At 53.2% G+C, this 20406-nt stretch overlaps 6 protein-coding genes across 6 annotated transcripts; 1 reads left to right on the top strand and 5 right to left on the bottom strand.

Moving 5' to 3' along the window:
- Window positions 1-215: 215 nt before the first annotated feature.
- Window positions 216-2534, bottom strand: J4E78_008049 (uncharacterized protein; the record flags this gene model as incomplete). The annotated part of the gene is made up of 1 exon (XM_049368651.1): window positions 216-2534. One exon carries the CDS (start codon window positions 2532-2534, stop codon window positions 216-218), a length of 2319 nt encoding a protein of 772 aa, XP_049219616.1.
- Window positions 2535-3431: 897 nt separating this feature from the next.
- J4E78_008048 (uncharacterized protein) lies at window positions 3432-4556 on the bottom strand (the record flags this gene model as incomplete). Its single annotated transcript, XM_049368650.1, has 2 exons — window positions 3432-4514; window positions 4548-4556. 2 exons carry the CDS (start codon window positions 4554-4556, stop codon window positions 3432-3434), a joined length of 1092 nt encoding a protein of 363 aa, XP_049219615.1.
- A 578-nt stretch (window positions 4557-5134) lies between these two features.
- J4E78_008047 (uncharacterized protein) lies at window positions 5135-6783 on the bottom strand (the record flags this gene model as incomplete). Its single annotated transcript, XM_049368649.1, has 4 exons — window positions 5135-6152; window positions 6199-6568; window positions 6616-6703; window positions 6763-6783. 4 exons carry the CDS (start codon window positions 6781-6783, stop codon window positions 5135-5137), a joined length of 1497 nt encoding a protein of 498 aa, XP_049219614.1.
- Window positions 6784-8718: 1935 nt separating this feature from the next.
- J4E78_008046 (uncharacterized protein) lies at window positions 8719-13709 on the top strand (the record flags this gene model as incomplete). The annotated part of the gene is made up of 3 exons (XM_049368648.1): window positions 8719-9660; window positions 9711-13167; window positions 13252-13709. 3 exons carry the CDS (start codon window positions 8719-8721, stop codon window positions 13707-13709), a joined length of 4857 nt encoding a protein of 1618 aa, XP_049219613.1.
- A 738-nt stretch (window positions 13710-14447) lies between these two features.
- J4E78_008045 (uncharacterized protein) lies at window positions 14448-15137 on the bottom strand (the record flags this gene model as incomplete). Its single annotated transcript, XM_049368647.1, has 2 exons — window positions 14448-15100; window positions 15134-15137. The coding sequence occupies 2 exons, from the start codon at window positions 15135-15137 to the stop codon at window positions 14448-14450; spliced, it is 657 nt and encodes a 218-aa protein (XP_049219612.1).
- Window positions 15138-16298: 1161 nt separating this feature from the next.
- Window positions 16299-17021, bottom strand: J4E78_008044 (uncharacterized protein; the record flags this gene model as incomplete). The annotated part of the gene is made up of 1 exon (XM_049368646.1): window positions 16299-17021. One exon carries the CDS (start codon window positions 17019-17021, stop codon window positions 16299-16301), a length of 723 nt encoding a protein of 240 aa, XP_049219611.1.
- Window positions 17022-20406: the final 3385 nt, after the last annotated feature.

Here is a 20406-nt window from a genome sequence, read left to right as displayed (position 1 = left end):
TGTTCATGTATATGTGATCAGAAGTTTTGCGAATCACCAGAGGATTCTGATAAGCAATTTCATTAGACGTTCAAGGTACTCTGAACTATCATGAGAAAGTCTGGACCCGCGGAAACGGTACTAATATTATACAAGAAGAGAATCTATACCACAAGTAACTTGTTGCCATTGAAAGCTCGAAGATAACTACAGTGCTATCGCCACGATGCAACAAACTACGACTGCAACAGCAGCATGTCCTTCCCATGCAACACAAACTGTCCAGGCCACAATGAGCTGGTCATGTCGTTGACCTGGTGTAACGCGTGGTTCACCAGAGCCGGCCCAGCCAGTTTGACGTAGGGCATGTTCTCCAGTGAAAGAAGCATGCAGCCAGTCGGAGGAGGAGGCGGCACTATACTTTGGTTCTTTAGAGTTATCGAGTCCATGCCACTGGGGTAACAGCGTGCGTTGACTCCAAACGCTCCTAGCATATTGTTGACTTGTTCCAGTGCGCTGTATACCAGAGCTGGACCGAATGTGTTCTCGTACTTGAGGGGGTCGAGACCGTAGGGTTGACGGGCTTGTTGAGGTGCCAACAATTGAGCTTGGGGTGGTGTTGGCGCGGCCATGACAGATTTCTGCTGGTATGTCTGTGTGACTGGTACTGCTGTGGCTCTTGTGGGTGCTGGCGTAGACCCACTCGGGGTGGCGTTGAAACTTCTCACGTCGGCATAGCTATGCTGGCCTGCTTTCGCTGCTTTGATACGCCTCACGAGATCGTTAATCAACTGTCTTTGCTTCCTCGAAATATTGACCCGCATCCAAGGAGGGAGTTGGCCTAGAATGTCGACTTTCTCCTTATGACCACTCAATATCAGCGCTGTCTTTGTTTCTATTTCTCTGATTTTATTTAGCTCGAGCTGTATCGGTTGGCGCTTGCCAAAGCGTGGTATGCAGAGTTCAAAAAGGTCGATATACTCGGGAGCTGAGACCGGAGCTTGCGAGGTCGGACCTTGTGTTGCTATTGATGCGGTCGGTGGCTGTCGTACACTTGGTGAATTGGACTGAGCTGGCGTCAGAGGGGGTTGGGGAGCTGGTGGGATCACAGCTGAGTTGCTTGGTGCATCGTCAACGGGCTCAGTCTTGATTACTGGCTCTCTATCGACGATGTCTTGACCAACAATTGACCGTTCTGGCGTCTCTTCAGGTTCAGAGACCATGCTTTGATCCTGGCTATCCCTCATGTTGTCATTGATAAGCGCCCATTCGTATCTGTCATAAGGGCTGGGAAGTATTTGAGGAACTGCCGTACGGCGGTCACCTATGAACTCGCGACTGTTCGTGGTACGCATGCGTTTCGCTGAGCGCTCATCCTGAAATCCCGATGGTCCCTCGTTCTCTTCCTCGACATGTCGACGTTTCCCTGAGTTGACGTTTGCTGCATATGCGGAGAACGGCGTAGTGAAACCCGACGCTTGTGTTAGTGTTGCAGCTGGGACGTCTGCGTATCTGCTAGTAAGGAATCCTCCTGGGCGTATAGCTCTGTGGCTTGTAAAGGACTCATTCGATTGGTTAGAGGTCGACGGGGCTGGAATTGACGACTGAGCGATGTCGGTTTGTGATGGGAGTGCTTCAGATGCCGATAGGTTTGGGATGAATTTGATGTTAGGTTCCGTATTCGTAGGCACCGATGAGGCGTGGCCAGGACGAATCCGAATCTCTCTACGGATGGAGCCATCGGGGCGGAACGATGATGGAACGTAGCATGTGCCGGTCGCGGAGATTGTTAGATTATCTACAGGAAGCGTCGAGTTCTGGCTGGCATAATCGAAAGCCGGCGTAGCTGAGTAAACCGCGTGAGTGTCTTCCGTCGCTCGTGAAGTGGCAGTCTCCTGTACAGCAGCAGTCTCCTGTACAGCGACAGCCTCTTCTGAAGCGACAGCATCTCGCAGAGACGCAGACATCTCAGCCGCTGGCTCTCCACTTGCAACTTCTGCCACCGTCCCGTCTGGGTGAGTGTAAGAGATGACTTGCTGTGGCACTTCCATCTCACCCAACGAGACGCGACTCTCGTCTTCCTGAGTGTGAGAGACGACGTGTTGCGGCATCCCCATCTCACCCAACTCGACGTGACTTTCGTCCGTGTTGTCCAGATCTTGTAACATTTGTGCTTCGTCGGCAGCACTGAATTCGGGATGTGGTGGTGTCGATGTCGGAGGTGCATCTATGATCGAGGCGATTGACATCGGGTCTGGCGTGGCTTCCTGCGCCGCGTCGAAGAAGCCTCCGCTCTTTCTCGATTGCGCGCGCGTGGACCGTCGCAGGGGATTCGCAGCCTTCGCGGGCGATGCTTTGGCAGGAGCGCTCTTCTTGGGTTTTGCTGCAGCACGGCGCGGGGCGTTGCGCAACGGCTTCTTCGAGGTCTCAACCTCATCCTCCGCGCCCTCGGCATTGACGTTGTCTGATGCCATTGGCATGACATTTTCTTTACCAATTCCTTCCTCTGCGCCGGGAGTTCCTGCCGCCGTGCTGCCTCTGAGCCAGCGCATCATGACGTGTGTTGTTGTAGGCGATTGCCGAATGTAAGCTGAGGTGGAAGGTGCGACCGCTGGACGTTCGGGGCACCGGAAGCGGGATGTCGATGGGATTGCTTTTTTTGGTTATCGCTATCCGTTGCAGTACCTCTTGCGATCTTGTGCGCGTCACTCAGAGTCGACGGGTGACGGTGCTCGTCATATGCGACAAGTTGCGAACGGTGGGTTGCGGATGCGCGTTGTGCCCTGTTAAACTTCGGTCGCGAGTGCAACGCGCTAGCAACCGACTGTGAGGGGATGTCCTGCAACTATCAAGGAAATGCGCGGGAATGGTGTTCGAATCGATTTTCCCTTGATAACGTTTGTTGACCTTGAGCTCACTACAAGATCTGATACTTTTTGGATGGTATCTATAGCGCCAAAATGGTCACAGCGACAAATCGCTTTCCCCTGGATTGTGCGGGGACGATGACGTTGGGTATTTATGCTGCATGCGCGTTGCGCCACACATGGCCCGGTGTTCCTTGACACAAACTACGATCTCTACGCAGATCGGCCATCCGCCGAGCTTCCATATGAGATAGAAGTCTAAGGGTCGCTGAGGTGCTTATGGTGCTCCGTTATCAGAGTCCATGTAGACGCTCATCGAGAGCTTCTCGCTCAGCGATCACGAGACGTGTAGCGACACAACCAAGAAAGCAGTTGAGATGTTTCGATAGATTCAATGTTACATCGAACAAAGACTACATAGGTGCAACAACAAATGAAATTATAAAGAGTGCTTAACAGAGACCACAAGTCTACCTGCACAAAGCCCTGAGAACCCGCTCCTACTACTAGTAACACAAGAAAGCCATTCTGGCTACAGATTCCCTCAAAGAAAGTACCAAACATCCAACAGCACCGCAATTGCATCTACGATTCCACCAACCGCAACTCCTTTCCACACAGAGTGAACTTCAGCCCCCTACTAGCAAGCAAATTAGAAGCCGCTTGAGCGACAGTAGCTCCAGACTCATCATTCAAGACCAACATCCCCAAAAGCTTCTCAACCTTGAATCCCTGCTCTGCAGACACCGACGGCGACTTCACAGTCCTCGCCCGACAATTCTTGATCTTCCTGCCCTTAGGAGTCGAGAGCGGGTTGGCCTTCACACCCTGAGCATTAAACCCCGTCTGCGCATCCTTCATCCTCTTCTGCAGTTCACCGATGCGGCGATTCTGTTCGGGCTTGAGACTAATGCCGTAAGACGTAGGTGGCTGGTGGGGGATCTTCTTGATTTCAGAGAGCACATCAAAGGACTTTGCGCCGTGGTTGAAGACCCAGTCGATTTTAGTTTGGATCTCGTTAAGGGATTCGAGTTCGAAATCCGTGAATTTGCCGGATGTAGAGGTTCTGCAGAGGGCGATGATGTCGTTTTCGGGTGCGCGGTGCATGGGAGGGGTTTCTGTGTGGGAGCTGGAGGGCTCCAGCTTGATGCGAGGGACGCCGGTGCCGGAGACTGAGGAGGATGGCTCGGCTTTGATGCGCTTGTTTGTTGGAGATCCTGTACAGAAAGAATCATCTTCGAGGAGTCTCTTGGATGCCAGACGGTTCAATGCCGCTGGAGACGGGTCGGCCTGGATCTCTGGTTGGGCGTATCTGCTAGACGCCATGGAGTTCTGGGTGATCTGAGCTGCCGTTGTCTGAGCAGCTGGGGCAGTCGCTGCCTGAGTAGTTGGAACCGGTGTCGAAAAAGCTGACCCAAGGGCTGGTACAGCCTGACCGGCAGTGGCGTTGTTCCCTTGTAGTACCCAGTTCGTCGTGCGTGTGGTTGCATCCATAGTGCCTACGGTGCTCTCTCGTTCCTGCTGGCGATATTCCTCTTGCTTGATATCAAACGGTTCCGGAGTCCGCTCCATCTTAACATTGCTCGGACCTGGCGGATAAGGTGCAGCTGACATCGTCGGACTCGGTCCGGGAGTTAAGGTTTGCTTTTGGTCGAGGCCTGCCTCCGACTTGATGTAGACATGGCTTTGATCGTACGAAACGTGCGCCATCGTAGTTGTGAACGAGCTAAAAGTGACAAAGTCTGAACTGGGTGTTTGGCCTGTTCTTAACGTGCTTTGGCGTGGATGTGGCGGAGAGGGGTAAACGGCCGAAAGTGATGCTATCAGGGATGTGTGTCGGAAATGGCACCGGTAGGTAAGGATCGTCGAAGGAAGGAATGTGAAATCGACGATGCGATTATTTGTTTGAAATGCCGTCGTTGCAAGGTTACTCGATGCTATTGATCTTATAGAGAACTGAGAAGCAAACAAAATACTCGATGGGTACCTACTAAACGGCCGCAAGGACAGGATGGCACAGGCACGCGTTGCGCTGGGCTACGCGTTACGCTAAACTTCAAAGTCGCGAACATGACACGCTAGCGGCTCCCTTCGACAGTTCTTTTCGTAACGTGCACGGCACATTCCTTCCCAAGAATTCTGACGAATGGTTCTGCACTGCGGTATCTGTCGAGGTTTAAGCACAAACCTCCTCATGATCTGTGGTCGTTGTCAGGCATATGTGGAAATGAAGCTACGTGTGGCGGGGCTTCTCGACCCCTCGGCGCAAATCAGTCTGTATTGATCTTCTACTCTCCTTGGAGCGGTTGACCATTGCCGCCCATTGTGATCGTCTTTGTGACAACGTATTCATCGATACCAAGATGGCTTCCCTCTCGTCCAAAGCCAGACTCTTTCACGCCTCCGAAAGGTGCGGCAGCATCGGAGATGAGACCTGTGTTAACACCAACCATACCAACCTCCAGAGCTTCAGCTACCCTGTAAACTCGCTGGATGTCTTTGCTGAAGAAGTAACCCGCGAGCCCTACGTCGGCCGCGTTGGCTAGCTTGACAACGTCGGCTTCGGTATCGAAGGGGAAGAGTCCGGCAACAGGGCCGAAGGTCTCATCTTTGGCAAGCTGCATGTCCTTGGTCATGTCGCGGAGGACTGTGGGTTGGTAAAAGTTCTCACCAAGATCGGGTAGCTTTTGTCCACCGAACAGGACCTTGGCGCCGTTCTTGACGGCATCCTGGACGTGGGCGTCCACCTTGTCGACGGCACGGTCATGGATGAGAGGCCCGTGTGTAGTGCCCTCCTCGTAGCCGCCACCAACCTTGAAACTCTTGACCTTTTCGGTGAACTTTGTGCAGAACTCATCATAAATGCCGGACTGAACATAAATTCTGTTGGCGCATACGCAAGTTTGGCCTGAAGATCGGAACTTGGATGTGATAGCTCCGGTCACGGCTGTCTCCAGGTCGGCGTCGTCGAAGACGATGAAGGGTGCGTTTCCACCGAGCTCGAACGAGAGCTTCTTGAGTGTATCCGACGACTGCTTCATCAGAAGCTTGCCGACACCGGTCGATCCTGTGAATGACACTTTCTTGACAGTCTTGCTCGACGTGATTGTCTCGCCGACTTCAGGTGTGTTTTTAAGTGCGGTAACGAAGTTGACGACACCCTTGGGAATTCCAGCCCGGTGCGCAAGCTCGGCGAGAGCAGCGGCTGTAAAAGGCGTCTCGCCGGGAGACTTTGCGACGACGGTGCAACCAGCTGCCAGAGCTGGTCCAATCTTTCTCGTGATCATAGCTGCGGGGAAGTTCCATCTGACAGCATTAGCCATAATCCTTCCGAATCAAGTGCGAGACTTACGGTGTGATCAATCCAACAACACCAACAGGCTCCTTGATTGTGAACACTCGGTTACCAGCAACGGTCGCCGGAATGGTGGCTCCGTACATACGCGGTGCCTCTTCTGCGAACCACTCGTAGAAGCTCGCAGCGTAGTTGACCTCTCCCTTAGCGTCTGCCATGGGCTTTCCGTTCTCCCAGGTTATGAGCTTCGCCAGATCATCCGCATTGTCCATCATCAATTGGTACCATTTCCGTAGGAGTCGTGAGCGCTCGCGACCGGTGAGTTTGCGGAAGGAAGGGAGTGCGGCGGCTGCTGCTGCGATGGCGGCTTCGGTGTCTGCGCGGTCCATCTCAGGCATGGTGCCTATGAGCTTGCCTGTCGCTGGGTCTGCTGCGTGTTAGAGGGTTTTTAGAGGATTGGTGGGGCTGGAATACCATTGACCTCGAAGGTCTTGCCTGACTTTGCGTCTATCCATTCTCCGTTGACATATGTCTGGTTCTTCAAGAGAGACTTGTCGTTGAGCTGTATGCGGTGAGTAGCTGGTCGTTGCGGATGATCGCGCAAACGAAGTAGGAACATACTGGTGGTACTGAATGGCCCATATTTGCGTATCCTCGAGAGACAATTGATGGTAAGGATCTCTTCTGGAAGTGACTTCTGTAAGCTTGTTGACGTCCGAGAGAGCGAGTTGCTGTCACAATAGAGCGCATGGCGTCTGGAAGTGGGTGTGAAGATCGATTATAAACTACCGCGAACTCGGCCACTCTAAAGGCGGCACGCGTGGAAATAAAGATAGCTTAGCCCACCTGAAGACGTCAATCTCTCGTAGACTAGGATTCCGATAGGTTTGGCGGAGCTTCGAGAGCCTATGACGTTGAGCAGAGCTATGGCCAAACTGCGGGGTTCGGCTTCTTCTGGTGGGATGGATGCGGACTGCACGGAGGCAGCTCCGCAGTGCTCAATGACAACGTAAGAATAATGAGCTGTGTATTAAGGAGCTTCCAATTGAAGAGTCTGCATGCGAAATTCCAGTAACTTTTGCCATTCCTTCGAGGAAGGGTGACATGCTAGGCAGAGTGTTCGCGTATATGGCGTATACAGCGTCAAGAGCGTGTACTTTGTTCGGAGCTTGCGACATTAGTGAGGCATGTCGGCCATACTTGGGTAAGCTGGACTAGACGAGGGCGGTTGCTTGTTGACTGGAAGAGGAGCTGATATCGAAGGTGGTTGAGATAATCCTCCTCAAAATCGTGGGGCTTGTTCGGCCCTGGCATCTAGCGACTGTTGAGATGGGCCTGACGATGCACGGGTGTGGAGGCTCCAAGACCACACCAATATTCCACCGGGCGGCGTTGGCGCATAAGATCGCATGGATCAGAGTACATCTAACGACGATTTTCTTGAAGTTCCAGTATAAAAGCTCAGATAGCTGTTTGTTTGCAGATGGCCTACGTCTATTCGATGTTCGCGGCGACATGGAGCAACCACCCGACAACCTTGGAAGGTACGAAGGCACCCACCCTAACATGCCCGCGGGCACCTTGAACCCACAAACACAACAATTGTTCGATGAAAACAATTACCTCCCGCAAAGAATTATCAACATGCAAGTTGCGCTGTTTGGGAATATTGTCGGTCTCCTCGGGAGTATGGACGTCTTCCCACGACCACAACAACAATCGTGTATGACATATCTACAACGAAACAAATATCTGATCTCTGCAAATGCAAACTGTTTCCAGACTTATGCGTCATGAGTTGATTGCTCAGGGGTGGCGTTGAACTGGGTCGCTCCAGCACGTGGTGCACGTGCATAGTTCGCTCTTCCCCACACATGGCAGTGAGCTCTAAACGCGTTAAGCTTTTAGAGCCGCATGTCGATCATGCAGGAACCGACAGCAGCAAGAGCTACAAGTCGAAAAGAAAGGGCTCAAATAGCAGTCCAAGACGTGGCGGAAGACTCCCGAAAAGCTGCGGAATTTGCTCACTGAATATCAACTTGACATTTGCTGTGCATTTTGACACATTTTGTATTGTTAAAAGTCGAGAAAATAAAGGCGTTCGCTATTGTTGTGGTTGTGCATCTAAAAAGTGTTCCTTGCTCTGAATTCGGGTTGGGGTTTAGCGCGCTTAGGATTGGACGGGCCTTCGCGATCGCACCCCAACACCACACGCCCCTCGACCACGCCTGTCTATCTCGACTATTTCGCTTCTCAGTGTCATTTATCAGGGCACTGATCCTGTTTGAAGCCGCTTTCTTTGAGTTCTGCGTCGTCTTGACCGGTGCATCGCGCGCTCGACATCGTTCCCTCATTCACAACAACACGACGCCCAGGCGACACGCCAGGCGGCATCGCGCATATCTTCGCCATCATCGGCGCACATGCAGGAGACGGTTCCCCTGCATCTAATGCCATCTTGAAGCTTGTAGAATCCACACAGGCGGTGTAAGCGCGCTCTCACCGCGACGCATCCCCGGGGCCGCTCACTCACAACATCCCGCAGGACCGCATTAGGCCTCACCGCGACGAGTCCCCATGTCTAGCCGAGCGAAGCGCAAGTTCGACATCGACCCCAACGCCTCCGACCCGGACGACTACGATTACGACGACTCGGAAAAACGCGCCGCGCCCCAACGGCGCCGCACCCGACACACGCCTGGAGCTAAGAAGAAGTCTTCCAAGCGCCAGCGACGCGCATACGGCGGCTCTGACATTGACGAAGACGACGAGATAGAGTCCGAAGACTCCTTCTCAGAGCGCTCCGAGTCGGAGGAGCCCGAGATCAACCCGGCGACAGGCAGAAGCGTGCGCCGCGCCACCAAGAAGCAGATCAAGTACGAGGAGAGCGAGGACGAGATCGAAGATACGCCATCCGAAGACGATTCGCCCAAGCCCGCATCGCGACGCCGCGCGCAGCCGTCCATCGAAGAGGTCGAGAAGCCTTCGCTCATCGTGAAGCTGAAGATGCCCGACCACGCCTCCGGTCGCAATCTGCGCACTCGCACAGGTAGCAAATCCCTTGCGCGCGGGAAGACACCTGAAGTCCATGGCACGCGACGCAGTACTCGCCTGTCGCACGATGTGGAGGAACCCATTGTCCAGCTTTCGGATTCTGGCAGGCACGTCAAAGTCGTGCGCGAAGGCACGCGCAGCCCTGAGCCCGTCATCGCCCGTGCCACACGAGGCGGCAAAGGCCCACGAGTCCAACATCCTAGCGCTATCATGGAGGCCTCCCAGGAGACGTCGATGATACGCGATGACAGCCCTGGTCCCCTCGACGCGCTTCTTGTCGACGAAGAGACCCAAGTCAAAGCCAGCAAGGACAGTTCACCTGCGCAAGAAGCCCAACAGGACGATGCCGAGGGCGAGGACGATGATGATATGGAAGGTGTCATCCAAGAGTCCCAGCACGACGAAGCCGCTGCTGAGGACTCCGAAGAGGAAGGGCCCGTCACCCGTGGCGGTCGCAACACCAGGGTATGTTTGACTGGCTATGTGTGTTTTCCGCAACTAACGTCTCTTTCCAGAACCGTGCTGTTTCAGCCAAACGTAAGCGAGGCGCCGATGAAAGCAGTGACTTTGAACCTGCAGCAGACGACGAGAAGGAAGAGGAAATGTCCGAGTCGGAACACGAAAAGGAGAAGCAGTCTGCATCCGAAAGTGCGTCAGGCTCTGGGCGGCGATCGACCCGCCAACGAGGGAAGACCCGGCAGTCACAGCGTAGCAGGCGCAACTCTTCTTCCGAAGAGTCAGGACTGGACCAAGACGAACTGCAGGATGAGCTACAAGACTTGGAGTACAACAAACGACGGCGCCTCTCCCGACGTAATCCTGACAAGGACGTGGCGTACGAGGAAGCGCCCAAACGCCGCGCTCGCGCCGCAGGCGTGGATTACCGTGTTGTTCGACCCGAGCAGAACGCTGTCTTCGAGAACGATGACGATGATGGCCCTGCTCCGGAACGACCTAGGGCAAGAGGTGGACGGTCTACATACAAAAGCCTGTGGCGAAGTCAGGGCCCCTTCGGTGGTGGCGTCGAGGCTGGCATGGGAGCTGCAGGTGGTGATTCCGATAGTAGCGACGATGAGAACCAGAAGATGCCCAAGCCTGTCGGCGGCGCAATTGGCATGACGCCAACCACCGCGACGGCGCCTACTTTCGGATTTCCTCAAACTCACAATGCAGACCCTAAGCAAGACTCTGGCGGCGGCCCTGCCAATCTGGGCAAGGTCAAAGACAAGAAGGCTCTCGCAGATTCAGACCCTCTTGGAGTCGACCCGAACGTCAACTTTGATGGTGTCGGTGGACTGGACGACCACATCAACAAGCTCAAGGAGATGGTCATGCTTCCTTTGCTATATCCTGAGGTGTTCCAACGCTTCAAGATCACACCGCCACGAGGTGTTTTGTTCCACGGTCCGCCCGGTACTGGTAAGACGCTTCTTGCCAGAGCTCTCGCTTCGAGCGTCAGCACTCATGGACAGAAGGTCACCTTCTACATGCGCAAGGGTGCTGATGCCCTGAGTAAATGGGTAGGAGAAGCTGAAAGGCAGCTTCGCCTGCTGTTCGAGGAGGCGCGGAAAACCCAGCCAAGTATCATCTTCTTCGATGAAATCGATGGACTTGCGCCTGTTCGCTCTAGTAAGCAAGAGCAAATCCACGCCTCGATTGTCGCTACTCTACTCGCTCTTATGGATGGTATGGATGGTCGCGGACAAGTCATCGTGATAGGCGCTACCAATCGTCCTGATTCCGTAGATCCCGCACTGCGACGTCCTGGACGATTCGACCGCGAGTTCTACTTCCCGTTGCCAGACGTTGCGGGCCGACGTTCCATTATTAACATCCACACTAAGAACTGGGAGCCACCTCTGAAGCCGGAAATGAAGGATCAACTTGCCGAACTAACCAAGGGTTATGGAGGTGCCGACCTTCGGGCGCTTTGCACAGAAGCGGCTCTCAATGCCGTACAGGGGACTTACCCTCAGATTTACACTTCTGAAAAGAAGCTTCTGATTGATCCCAGCACCATCAAGATCCTAGCGAAGGATTTCATGATCTCGGTCAACAAGATGGTGCCATCTTCTCAACGAACAGTCACGGCTAGTGCAGCACCACTGGCAAAGAACATCGAGCCATTATTACGGAAGCCACTAGCCGCGATCCTCAAGCGCATAGATGAACTCATCCCACGAAGGAAGAAACTCAGCGCACTCGAGGAAGCAGCGTACGATGACCGCGACGACGAAAAGGGCTTCGAGCGCGAAGCCACCATGCGCAACTTCGAGAGTAGTAGAATCTTCAGACCCCGTTTGCTCATTAGCGGTCTTCAAGGTATGGGCCAGCAATATCTTGGTGCTGCTCTCTTGAACAAAATTGAAGGTCTGCATGTTCAGTCCTTCGACCTTCCCACTATCCTTGAGGACTCCACGCGAGCACCTGAGGCAGCCATTACCCAGCTGTTTACAGAGGTCAGGCGGCACAAGCCTAGTGTCATCTACATCCCTTCAGTTGATGTCTGGTATCAGACACTGCCTGCCCAAGCTATCAAGACCTTCAAGCTACTACTGCGAAGTGTTGGCGCGAACGAACCGATCATGCTGCTGGGTGTAATGGAGTTGCTCAATGAGAAGGAGAAGCCTGATCGCCAGATGATGATGGATCTTTTCTCCTTCTCACAATCCAATCAGTTCCATCTTATGCGGCCAGACCAAGAAGGGCGAGCAGAGTTCTTCAACAGCATCAGTCACTACATCCGCATGTCTCCAGCAGACTTTCCTGATCCGGATAATAGGAAGAAGCGAATCTTACCTGAACTTGAGGCTGCACCTATCGTTGCTCCAGTGGTTGACCCTAAGGAACTTGCCGCCCGCGAGAAGGCGCAGAAGAAACAGGATAGGCTCACCCTCAACAAGATGAAGATTGTCATTCAACCCATCATGGACCAACTGAAGAGGAGTCACAGGAAATTCTTTAAGCCAATTCTGGAAGAATCCTGGTATGCCTATCTGCTCGAGGAGCAAGATTCTGATCATGTGCGATCAGACCTGCCACGTGAGCAACAAGAAGAGCAAGGCGTTGTTCGTCCGTGGGAATTCTCCAAGGATTCCAAAGGCGTTGACGTTTTGCTACACGTCGACAGCGGCAACAAATACTACAATCTGGACCTCGGTACGATCGAGAAGCGCCTGTCCAATGGTTACTACAAGCGCCCTGCAGATTACCTCTTCGATATCAAGACTCTTGTAAAGGACGCGAGGACTTTCGGAGATGCCGAGCGAACCCTGAAGGGCAATGAGATGATCACAAACGTTGAAGTCGATCTGGACAACTTCTTCATGCACCAAAATCCTGGGCTTCTCCAGGAGTGTGAAGCGGTCTACCAGCGCGAACTTGAGAGGGAGAGGAAGGCGCAAGAGAAGCGGGAAAGAGCCATCGCCGCAAACAAGGATTTCGAGGATGTTGCACGTGTACCTCCAGAACAGTCCATCGGTACCACCGAAACATCAGGGCCTATCACCCTGGGTGAGCCTGTGCCTGGTCGTTTGGCCATGCCACCGGTAACCCCGCTGCGAGCTCCTCACACTGAAGGTCTATCCAATGGCACGAGTGGCGAAGGCACACAGCATGCAACGAATGGCTCTACTGCGCCTTCCAACGACGACACTCATATGACTGACAGCCAGGATCTGAATGCCAACACACAACACGACTTCCAATTCCAGACACCGAGTAGAATTGAGGGCCAGGGAACCCAAACGCAGAAGTCACAGATGTCCGGGCGGACCTTCATGGCACCGAACTCGCATCCCAACGACTACCACAATAGTGCCTCCACAACGACTTCTGGTCAGAAGACGTCGAACAGGTCTTCAGACAACAAATTTGGCACTCAGAGTAGCAACGGTGCTGCACCATCTGGCGTCCCCAACTTTTCAGAGATGATGCCGGAGCCCAACGGGTCGCAGCTTCCCGACACACAAGGTTCGCCAACCCCCTTCCACCAGCGACTCCAGGTCTCCACTCGCTTCTCCCCAGAGCACAACACTGACCACATTTCAAATACAGAAGTCCACTACGTCAGCAGCCAGCCATCGAACTCGCAGCCATCGCAACCTTCTCAATCGTCTCAGCATGTTACTTCCATGCCTGCGCCTGCACCTCCGCACCACTCGAATCTTAACCAGATTCTCAATGACGAGGAGCCGAAGCCGCAGCTCATCCTCGACGACAGTATGGTCATTGCGCTGCATGACAAACTGGTCCGCTCGACATCTGGATGTTCGCTCGAGCAGTTGGAGCAGATCAACGCCGCGCTCATGGATGCCATCTGGAAGCACCGCTCAGACTACAATCGCAACCTCGTCCTTAAGGAGGTCACCGAGGCGTTCAACGTCATCATCAAAGACATCGAGACGATGCAAGAAATCCTCAAGTCAAGCCAAGAAGAGGAAGAGGCCGAATTACGGCGGCAGTACCACTCCACACAAGACGATTGGTTCTCGCAGACACAGGCGCGTCGTTGAGCGTTGGCATAATGTGTAAATACCCATCTTTATGTGGGGAAGTTGGTCCGTTTGGCTGGCATCGCGCACGGTGTTTGGCGCAGACAGGGAGGTTCATCTGAGCGTCGCGTTGGCACGCGTTTTTTTCTCTTGGAGGTTATGGCATTCTTTACGCGTTCTCCTCATTACCCTACTCATGTACTATGACCCACTTTTCCTTGTTCTGTTTGTCGAGGAATGCATGCATGGTTTGCATTGGGGTGGGAGGGTTTTCTGGTGGTTGGTCTGATCGCGCATTTGACGTGCGGCGCTGGGGTGGCGGAAGGGTAGGTAGAGAATTGATAGCGCTTGCCGCGCATGAATAACTTCTTTGCACTGCGTAACATGAAACAAGTGCTTGCCATGAAAATAGTATGGTCTAATATTCGCGCTGTAAACCAAAAGCTAAGATATCATGACTAACAGAGAAAACAGTGGTATCCAATATGCCATCCATGCGCCACCCCCATGGTTTCACGAGAAGTGAATGTTGCACAGGCAAGAGCTCACACATGGTTCTCAGCTAATACACGAACAGTACAACGAACACTCAAGCTGAATAATGGTACGTGGCAAATAAGGACAGTATTTTGTCATCCAATTTTATCACAAAATGCTAGTCGTATGCATCAGTTCAAAAAGGTAGAATGTGCGGACAAAGGATACTTCAAGTACTTTCATGGTACTGAGCCAGCCATTCCTCTCTCCTGCGAACAGATGTCACTCTTTCGGCTCTTCCTCTTCGTCAAAGAGCGCGGCGATATCTGGATCGTCCGTCTCCACCATGCCTACAGCGTCCTCTGCCTCGAGGTCTTCCCACACCTCTCCCAAAATAGCAGGGTCGATCCCTGATAGATCGGTATTCGCCAACTGCACTCCCTTCCGAAACATCACGCGGAGATCCGCAGACGCCTCGGCGCGCAAGTTCTTCACTTGACTCAACACCTGGGCCAGGCGCTTCTCCAATACCTCCGCAATTTCTGAATCCAAGCCGACGACAAGAGATTCTTGTGGCCTAGCTTCATCAACCCCCTGAACTACCACAGGCAACGGTGAGGTTGGCTGTGGTGGCAGGTTCTCTTCCTGAGAAGACGGCCGCCCAACCCTACTTGATGAAAGAACGCCAGGTAACTGGGATTCTTCACCACTGAGTTCAACGGGCACTACATCGTGATTTCGATGCGCACTCCCGTTTTCCTCTTCCTCTTCCTCCTCGAGTTCAGCGGGCACTTCATCGTCATTTCGATGCGCACTCCCGTCTTGCTCTTCAGCCGTACCGACGTGTCGTGCGTCTTTAGATCGACGTGAAACACTCGAGCGCTGCATACTGGACGGCGGCGGCGGCATGAGCATATCCGAAGATGGATGTCTCCCTTGTCGCAACTGAAATGCTTGCCTGTCCATACCCATAGTGGGTCCCCCTCGGCCTCTTCCAGCTCTGTTTGAATTGACCTGATAGTTGGGCCTTCGTTCCACCGGATAAGGGGTTTCGGGAGTCTGCGCGTATGGCCCATTGGCACGTTCTTGTCCACTCGGTGGCGTCACCGCGCGGTCTTGATTTGACCTGATTGGTGGGCCCATGGCAGCAATTCGGCGTTGGAGATTGTTACCACCCTGTCCAGGAGCTTGCACTGCACTCCGAATTGTCTCTGTTGGCACTGGGGCGTGGCGAGTCCTTCCTTCTATCATGACGGTCATCCATCTACGGCTCACATGCCCGCTGGCTGTGAAAGGCGTTCCGCCATCGGATGGGAAATCGGCGTCCCAGAAACTTGAAGTGGGCGCGGTCCTCATCATCTTTTCACGCGGCACATAGTCGCTAGGCGCCTCTTCGTCTTTGCGCTTTTTCGGCGGCATTGTAGTGGTTGGAGGTGGAGTGTTGAGTGAGTGAAGAGTTCCAGGGAAGAAGTGAGACTTCAGTCGTGCCTTCCTCACAACACGCCCCACTTATACTTGTCTCTAGCCACCATGACCACTGCAACCACGCATCCGGCCAGAAGAAGGGTCAAGGACTCGCGGAGGTAGGTCAGGGTAGACACACTTGTTGTGCTACAGTGCTTATGCCTATGCAATCAATTGCTCCTTCTATTTACCATAGCTGTCTCGGCTGCCTGATGAACTTTCGTGCATCAGGTTATGAGTACTATCTAAATGATGGCTGCAGATCTATGTATGCGACGAAGACAGCTATGTACTGCTTTTGGTAGCTTTAGCTGCTGCTGTAAATGCAAAGCTGGTAATCCTGATGTTACAGACAAATCGCATCACAAGAGAGCCGCTTGCATACACAACCCACCGTGTAATGTGCACGAATTTGAGGGGTTGCCGCGTTATGACCATGGTAATTATAGAAATGATTCGCCGCGTCACTGCAGAAAACCGTAACATGCAAGATATGCGAGAACTACTTTACGTGCTAGGGGGGACGTAGGTATAATTACTGATCACATGTTAGGTGAAGCAAAAGTTGTAAGGACAAAGATCTCATGTCATAATACTAGTGGCAGAATAGCTACTTCACACAGCATTCAGTGCCATCGCGGGACTATACCATAGGCACTAACTCCTCGCTCAACATCCGTAAACAATCCTAAACCCCTGTACCGGGAACGCGGGAGGCGCCACGTTCGAGAACTCCCAGTAGTTCGGCGCAGATGGGCTGTCGTACATCATTGCCATCATGAACGACATTGTCTCGTTACAAGCCGTCTCGTCGACAGCTGCAACGCCGCCGACACTCCTAGTCCTCTCAAGCGCCTGGCTTTCGCCGTTGACCGTACCGAACAACAAGGCGTTCTTCTCCGCCTCGTATGTATTCCATGTAGCGATCGCACCGGCTTCGCGCTCGACTTGGTATACGTGAAAGCTTGGGTTCGGGCCAGAGATCTTCTGGAGCTCAAGGCGGGGGAGGACGAATTCGAGACGGCAGGTGTAGTTCGACGTGCTGTTCGGTAGGCCTTGAAACTGTACACGTGTGGCAATCTCTCCAGCATCTTTCACTTGGCGACGTAGCATGAAGAACTGCTTGGCTTGGTGTAGGTGGTCGACGTCGTAATCGGGGTAGCGCGCGTTGATGACGGTGAGATCGGTTGGGTAAACTTCGTGGCATACGTATTCTCCCGAACCTAGGGGAGGAGGGTTGACGGCGTTGGGATCGCCTTCGCAAAAGCGGGCGGTGGAGTTACAAATTGTGTTGTTGGCGAGCAATGTCGAGTTTGGCTGTGGGTATGGTACGCCAGAAGCGTGTTGCGAGAAGAGTGCAGCGAAGCATAGAGGAGCGGCGCGGAACATCATCTTTGGATGGGAGCGTGCCGTGAATCGTCTCGAGAGGGCTGTCTTGGTAGCTGAAGTGTAGGCTTGTTGGAGCACTGAACAGGAATGTCAGAGTATGACTAGGATCTTAGGTAGTACGCGACCAGTAGGAAGAGATGGGTGATAGAAGAAGTGTCTTGAGTGTTGAGGGTGAGTAGCTATATATGCCAGACACGTTGTATTGTCCACCTATCGAGCTTTCCTCCACCTCGCATGACTGGCATGAGTAGCCCTCCATGTGGAAAGCGAGATACGCTGCGTAGGTTGAGGGAACGAACTGGTAAGCGCGAAGAATCCTTGGTAACTCGCTGCTACTCCGCCAAGATGCGTCTCGAAGCACGCTTGCCGTACCCAAGGCGCAATCCTCGACAATTGCCAATCCGAGAAGCAGCTTTGGAGTGTTGGTGAAGGTCCATCGCGTTCAAGCCGCGTGCTGATGACGGTTATGAGATGTTATAAGCGACACCATCTTGGCGTTTGGCTGGCGAGCATAAGAGCTCGAAGATATGGAAACTCCTCCGCCAACGCGACATTGTTGGCGTTGTGTGTGTGCGAGCGGATGGACAGGGCGAGTTGGGTTGTGATGGCCGATCGTGAGAGATGGAGCCTGGAGATGACGGATGTTGGCTTAGTCAGCTGGCACTAGTCCGCGACGCGATACTGACGCGACCAGCGTGCAACTTCTATTACCCGCTCACGTTCACACCATACCCGTACCAAGAACAGTCCATCGCGCCTGCATCTACCACTTTCCGGAAAGGCTATGGTATTGGCTTGAGTCATCGCCTTCAGTCAGCCAGGAACAATCTCGAGGCTGTTCATCCCCCGATAAGAAGGCGTGACAGAGTGGCGGCTACTTTCGTCCGACGACAATTCTCTTCTGATCGGGTCGAACGGGAGCTCGGAAACGATGGAGCTTCTGGGTGGCGCCATGGGCCGAATTGGGCCCTGTGGCATGCCCAGCACCCTCACGCCCGAATAGATGACATGGCCACGTCCATCCACCGCGATGATTTCCAGGGCATCCTGCTGCTCTTCTATCATGATTGAGATCGTCGAAGATCCGGTATTGTTGGTCTGCAGTTCGACTTCCCACGTTGTTGTGTGTGCAGCAGAACATGTCAAGCCACCCCCAAGTGCACCCTGAAGTGTCAGAAGCTTCATCTTGTATCTATTTCTCTCCCTTTCTACAACCACTAGGAACCTGCCGTTGAAGCTCGCAACTCCAGCGACAACGCTCGTACTCACTACCCTATCAGAAATGGGCCTTATTGGTTGACGGAGAACGTGTGGATCGAAGCCGAGAGTGTCGATTGCTACGAGGAAGGTCGCTGGGAGGTGTGAACGTGGTTGGTGGTCGACGGTGCAGAGGATGTAAGGTCGACCGTTTGGAGAGATGGTAAAAGCCGCGTTCGTTATCTCATCACGATACGCCTGCCTGGAGTCAGCTTTGCGCCGGGTCTTAGAACATGTCACTTACTAGTTCATTGCTTCTCGCATTACAGTCAACATGCCAGCAAGGATCCGGGCGTATATTCTGCTTGTAGCCTACGTTCCGAGCGACGTTCCAGCAATACAAGCGATTCCCTGTTGTCAAAGCGAACACCATTGGCCCATACATGGCATCACTTCGACCCGGCGAAAACCCAACAATCTTGACAGCACCATTGTTTTGAGGACACTTCAGGACTACATGGTCGCCCTGAACGTTCCAGGCTGGCATGTACCTGTATGTGGAGATCTTCACTGCACTCACTCCTTCTCCGCCCACTGCGATGCTCGCCGTTGCCCCTCCCTCGGCAGACTGGCGCCCAAGTTGTGAGATCGACACGGATCTCGGGGTCCAGTTTCCGTCCTGGTCAATCCGCTCTTCTCTCACGAGGCTAGGCACATGGCCGTTGTTTGTGCGATACTCGTCATACACCAGCAATCGATTGTGGGTGATCACTGCGAGCAGATCATCCGAGAGAGCAATTCCACGGATCTCCTCATCTTTCAGAATCATCGAAATATTCAAGACGGCCTTGGGCTGGATAGTCCGACTTCTGTTCGCGCTCTTCACGTCGTATAACCGTATTTGCTTCGATGAGCATGTTGCCACCCATCCTAACGATGAGATCGACGTCGCGACATCGGGCGCATTCAGAAACGACAGCCGCCTTGGTCGTTGTAGCAGATTACTCGACTGCGATCCTGATGAAGCTGAATACACCTGGAAGTAGTCCATCGCTAACGACGAGCGACGCGCCGAAGGGCCGGTAGAGCTGCTGGATATGGACATCGTCAATGCACTCTAACTGCAATCATCACTGGGAAACCGTTAGCTGGGAGTTAACCAAAGCTTCATCCCTGGAGAGCCTTGAATGTATGTAGGTCAAGGACGTGACACTATCTGACATACTTTCAGCTCGCGATTTCGTCCGCATGCGGCGTACCCGTTATCAGCTGCATTGGCAATATCCTGTTTGTATTGCACAGGAAGTCCACACAGAACGCCCGCCCAGAGGAAAGCAATAATCACTATGGGGGACGCTGTCTCCACAATGTAGTTCGGCCCTATCAATTACCATAGTTGTCGCCTAGCTGCAACACGTAGCCTGAAATGTACACCGGAACGCGACTAAGGCGCGGCTGAGAGGACGTTCTGCACCATCCACCAATGTTTGTCGACCGTGGCGCACTTAGTTTGGCCTAGCAACCTCGTGCATACGAGCATGTGCAACCTTGGTTATCTTTCCCCGATATCCCGCCTTTCTGACCAATCACAGCAATACCAAGTCGCGTGCCCATGTACCGTCCTCATCACGAAGCCTATCTTTCCAGTCACTCTGGCGTTTGTGGGCAACACGTAAGGCAGACAGAGAGGCCGACCGGTATGGTCTAAGCCCCGCCACAGGTGGTTTGGAGAGTGAAGCTGAAGACGTGCCGAATGGAGGCCAAATAGTCACGAGGGTTTGCATTCGTTGCGCAAGCATCTTTTTCTAGTTCAAGGTCGCAGTCAACCTTCATAATTAGTTCGCAAACATCCTCAGCCTGACGAGGTCGTACTTCGGTACAGATTCGTCTGGGAATCACACGCAAAATGGCTGAAGAAAAGCGTCCCCTTGACAGATCGCCATACTACGTGACCCATTCAGAACATCTTGACCGTGTTCTCAGTAGGCCTCAACTGGCAGGTAAGTGCCAAAGAAGTGAATCAATTAAGGCGCTGGTTGCTAACTCCTCAGGCATCGGCATATCCGGCTGCATAGGTGGAGGAATCTTCATTACGTCCGGTGCACTGATCGCTACCACTGGATCTTTAGGGGCTGCTATTAGCTATGTAGTCGCAGGTGGTATTGTTGCATGCGTTATGTACACTATCACT

This window comes from Alternaria triticimaculans (assembly GCF_023758025.1).
Source record: "Alternaria triticimaculans strain BMP 0046 chromosome Unknown scaffold_13, whole genome shotgun sequence".
In the NCBI taxonomy this organism is placed as follows: Eukaryota; Fungi; Ascomycota; class Dothideomycetes; order Pleosporales; family Pleosporaceae; genus Alternaria; species Alternaria triticimaculans.
The sequence above is the reverse complement of the archived record's forward strand: the minus strand, read 5'-3'. Positions and strand labels throughout refer to the sequence as shown.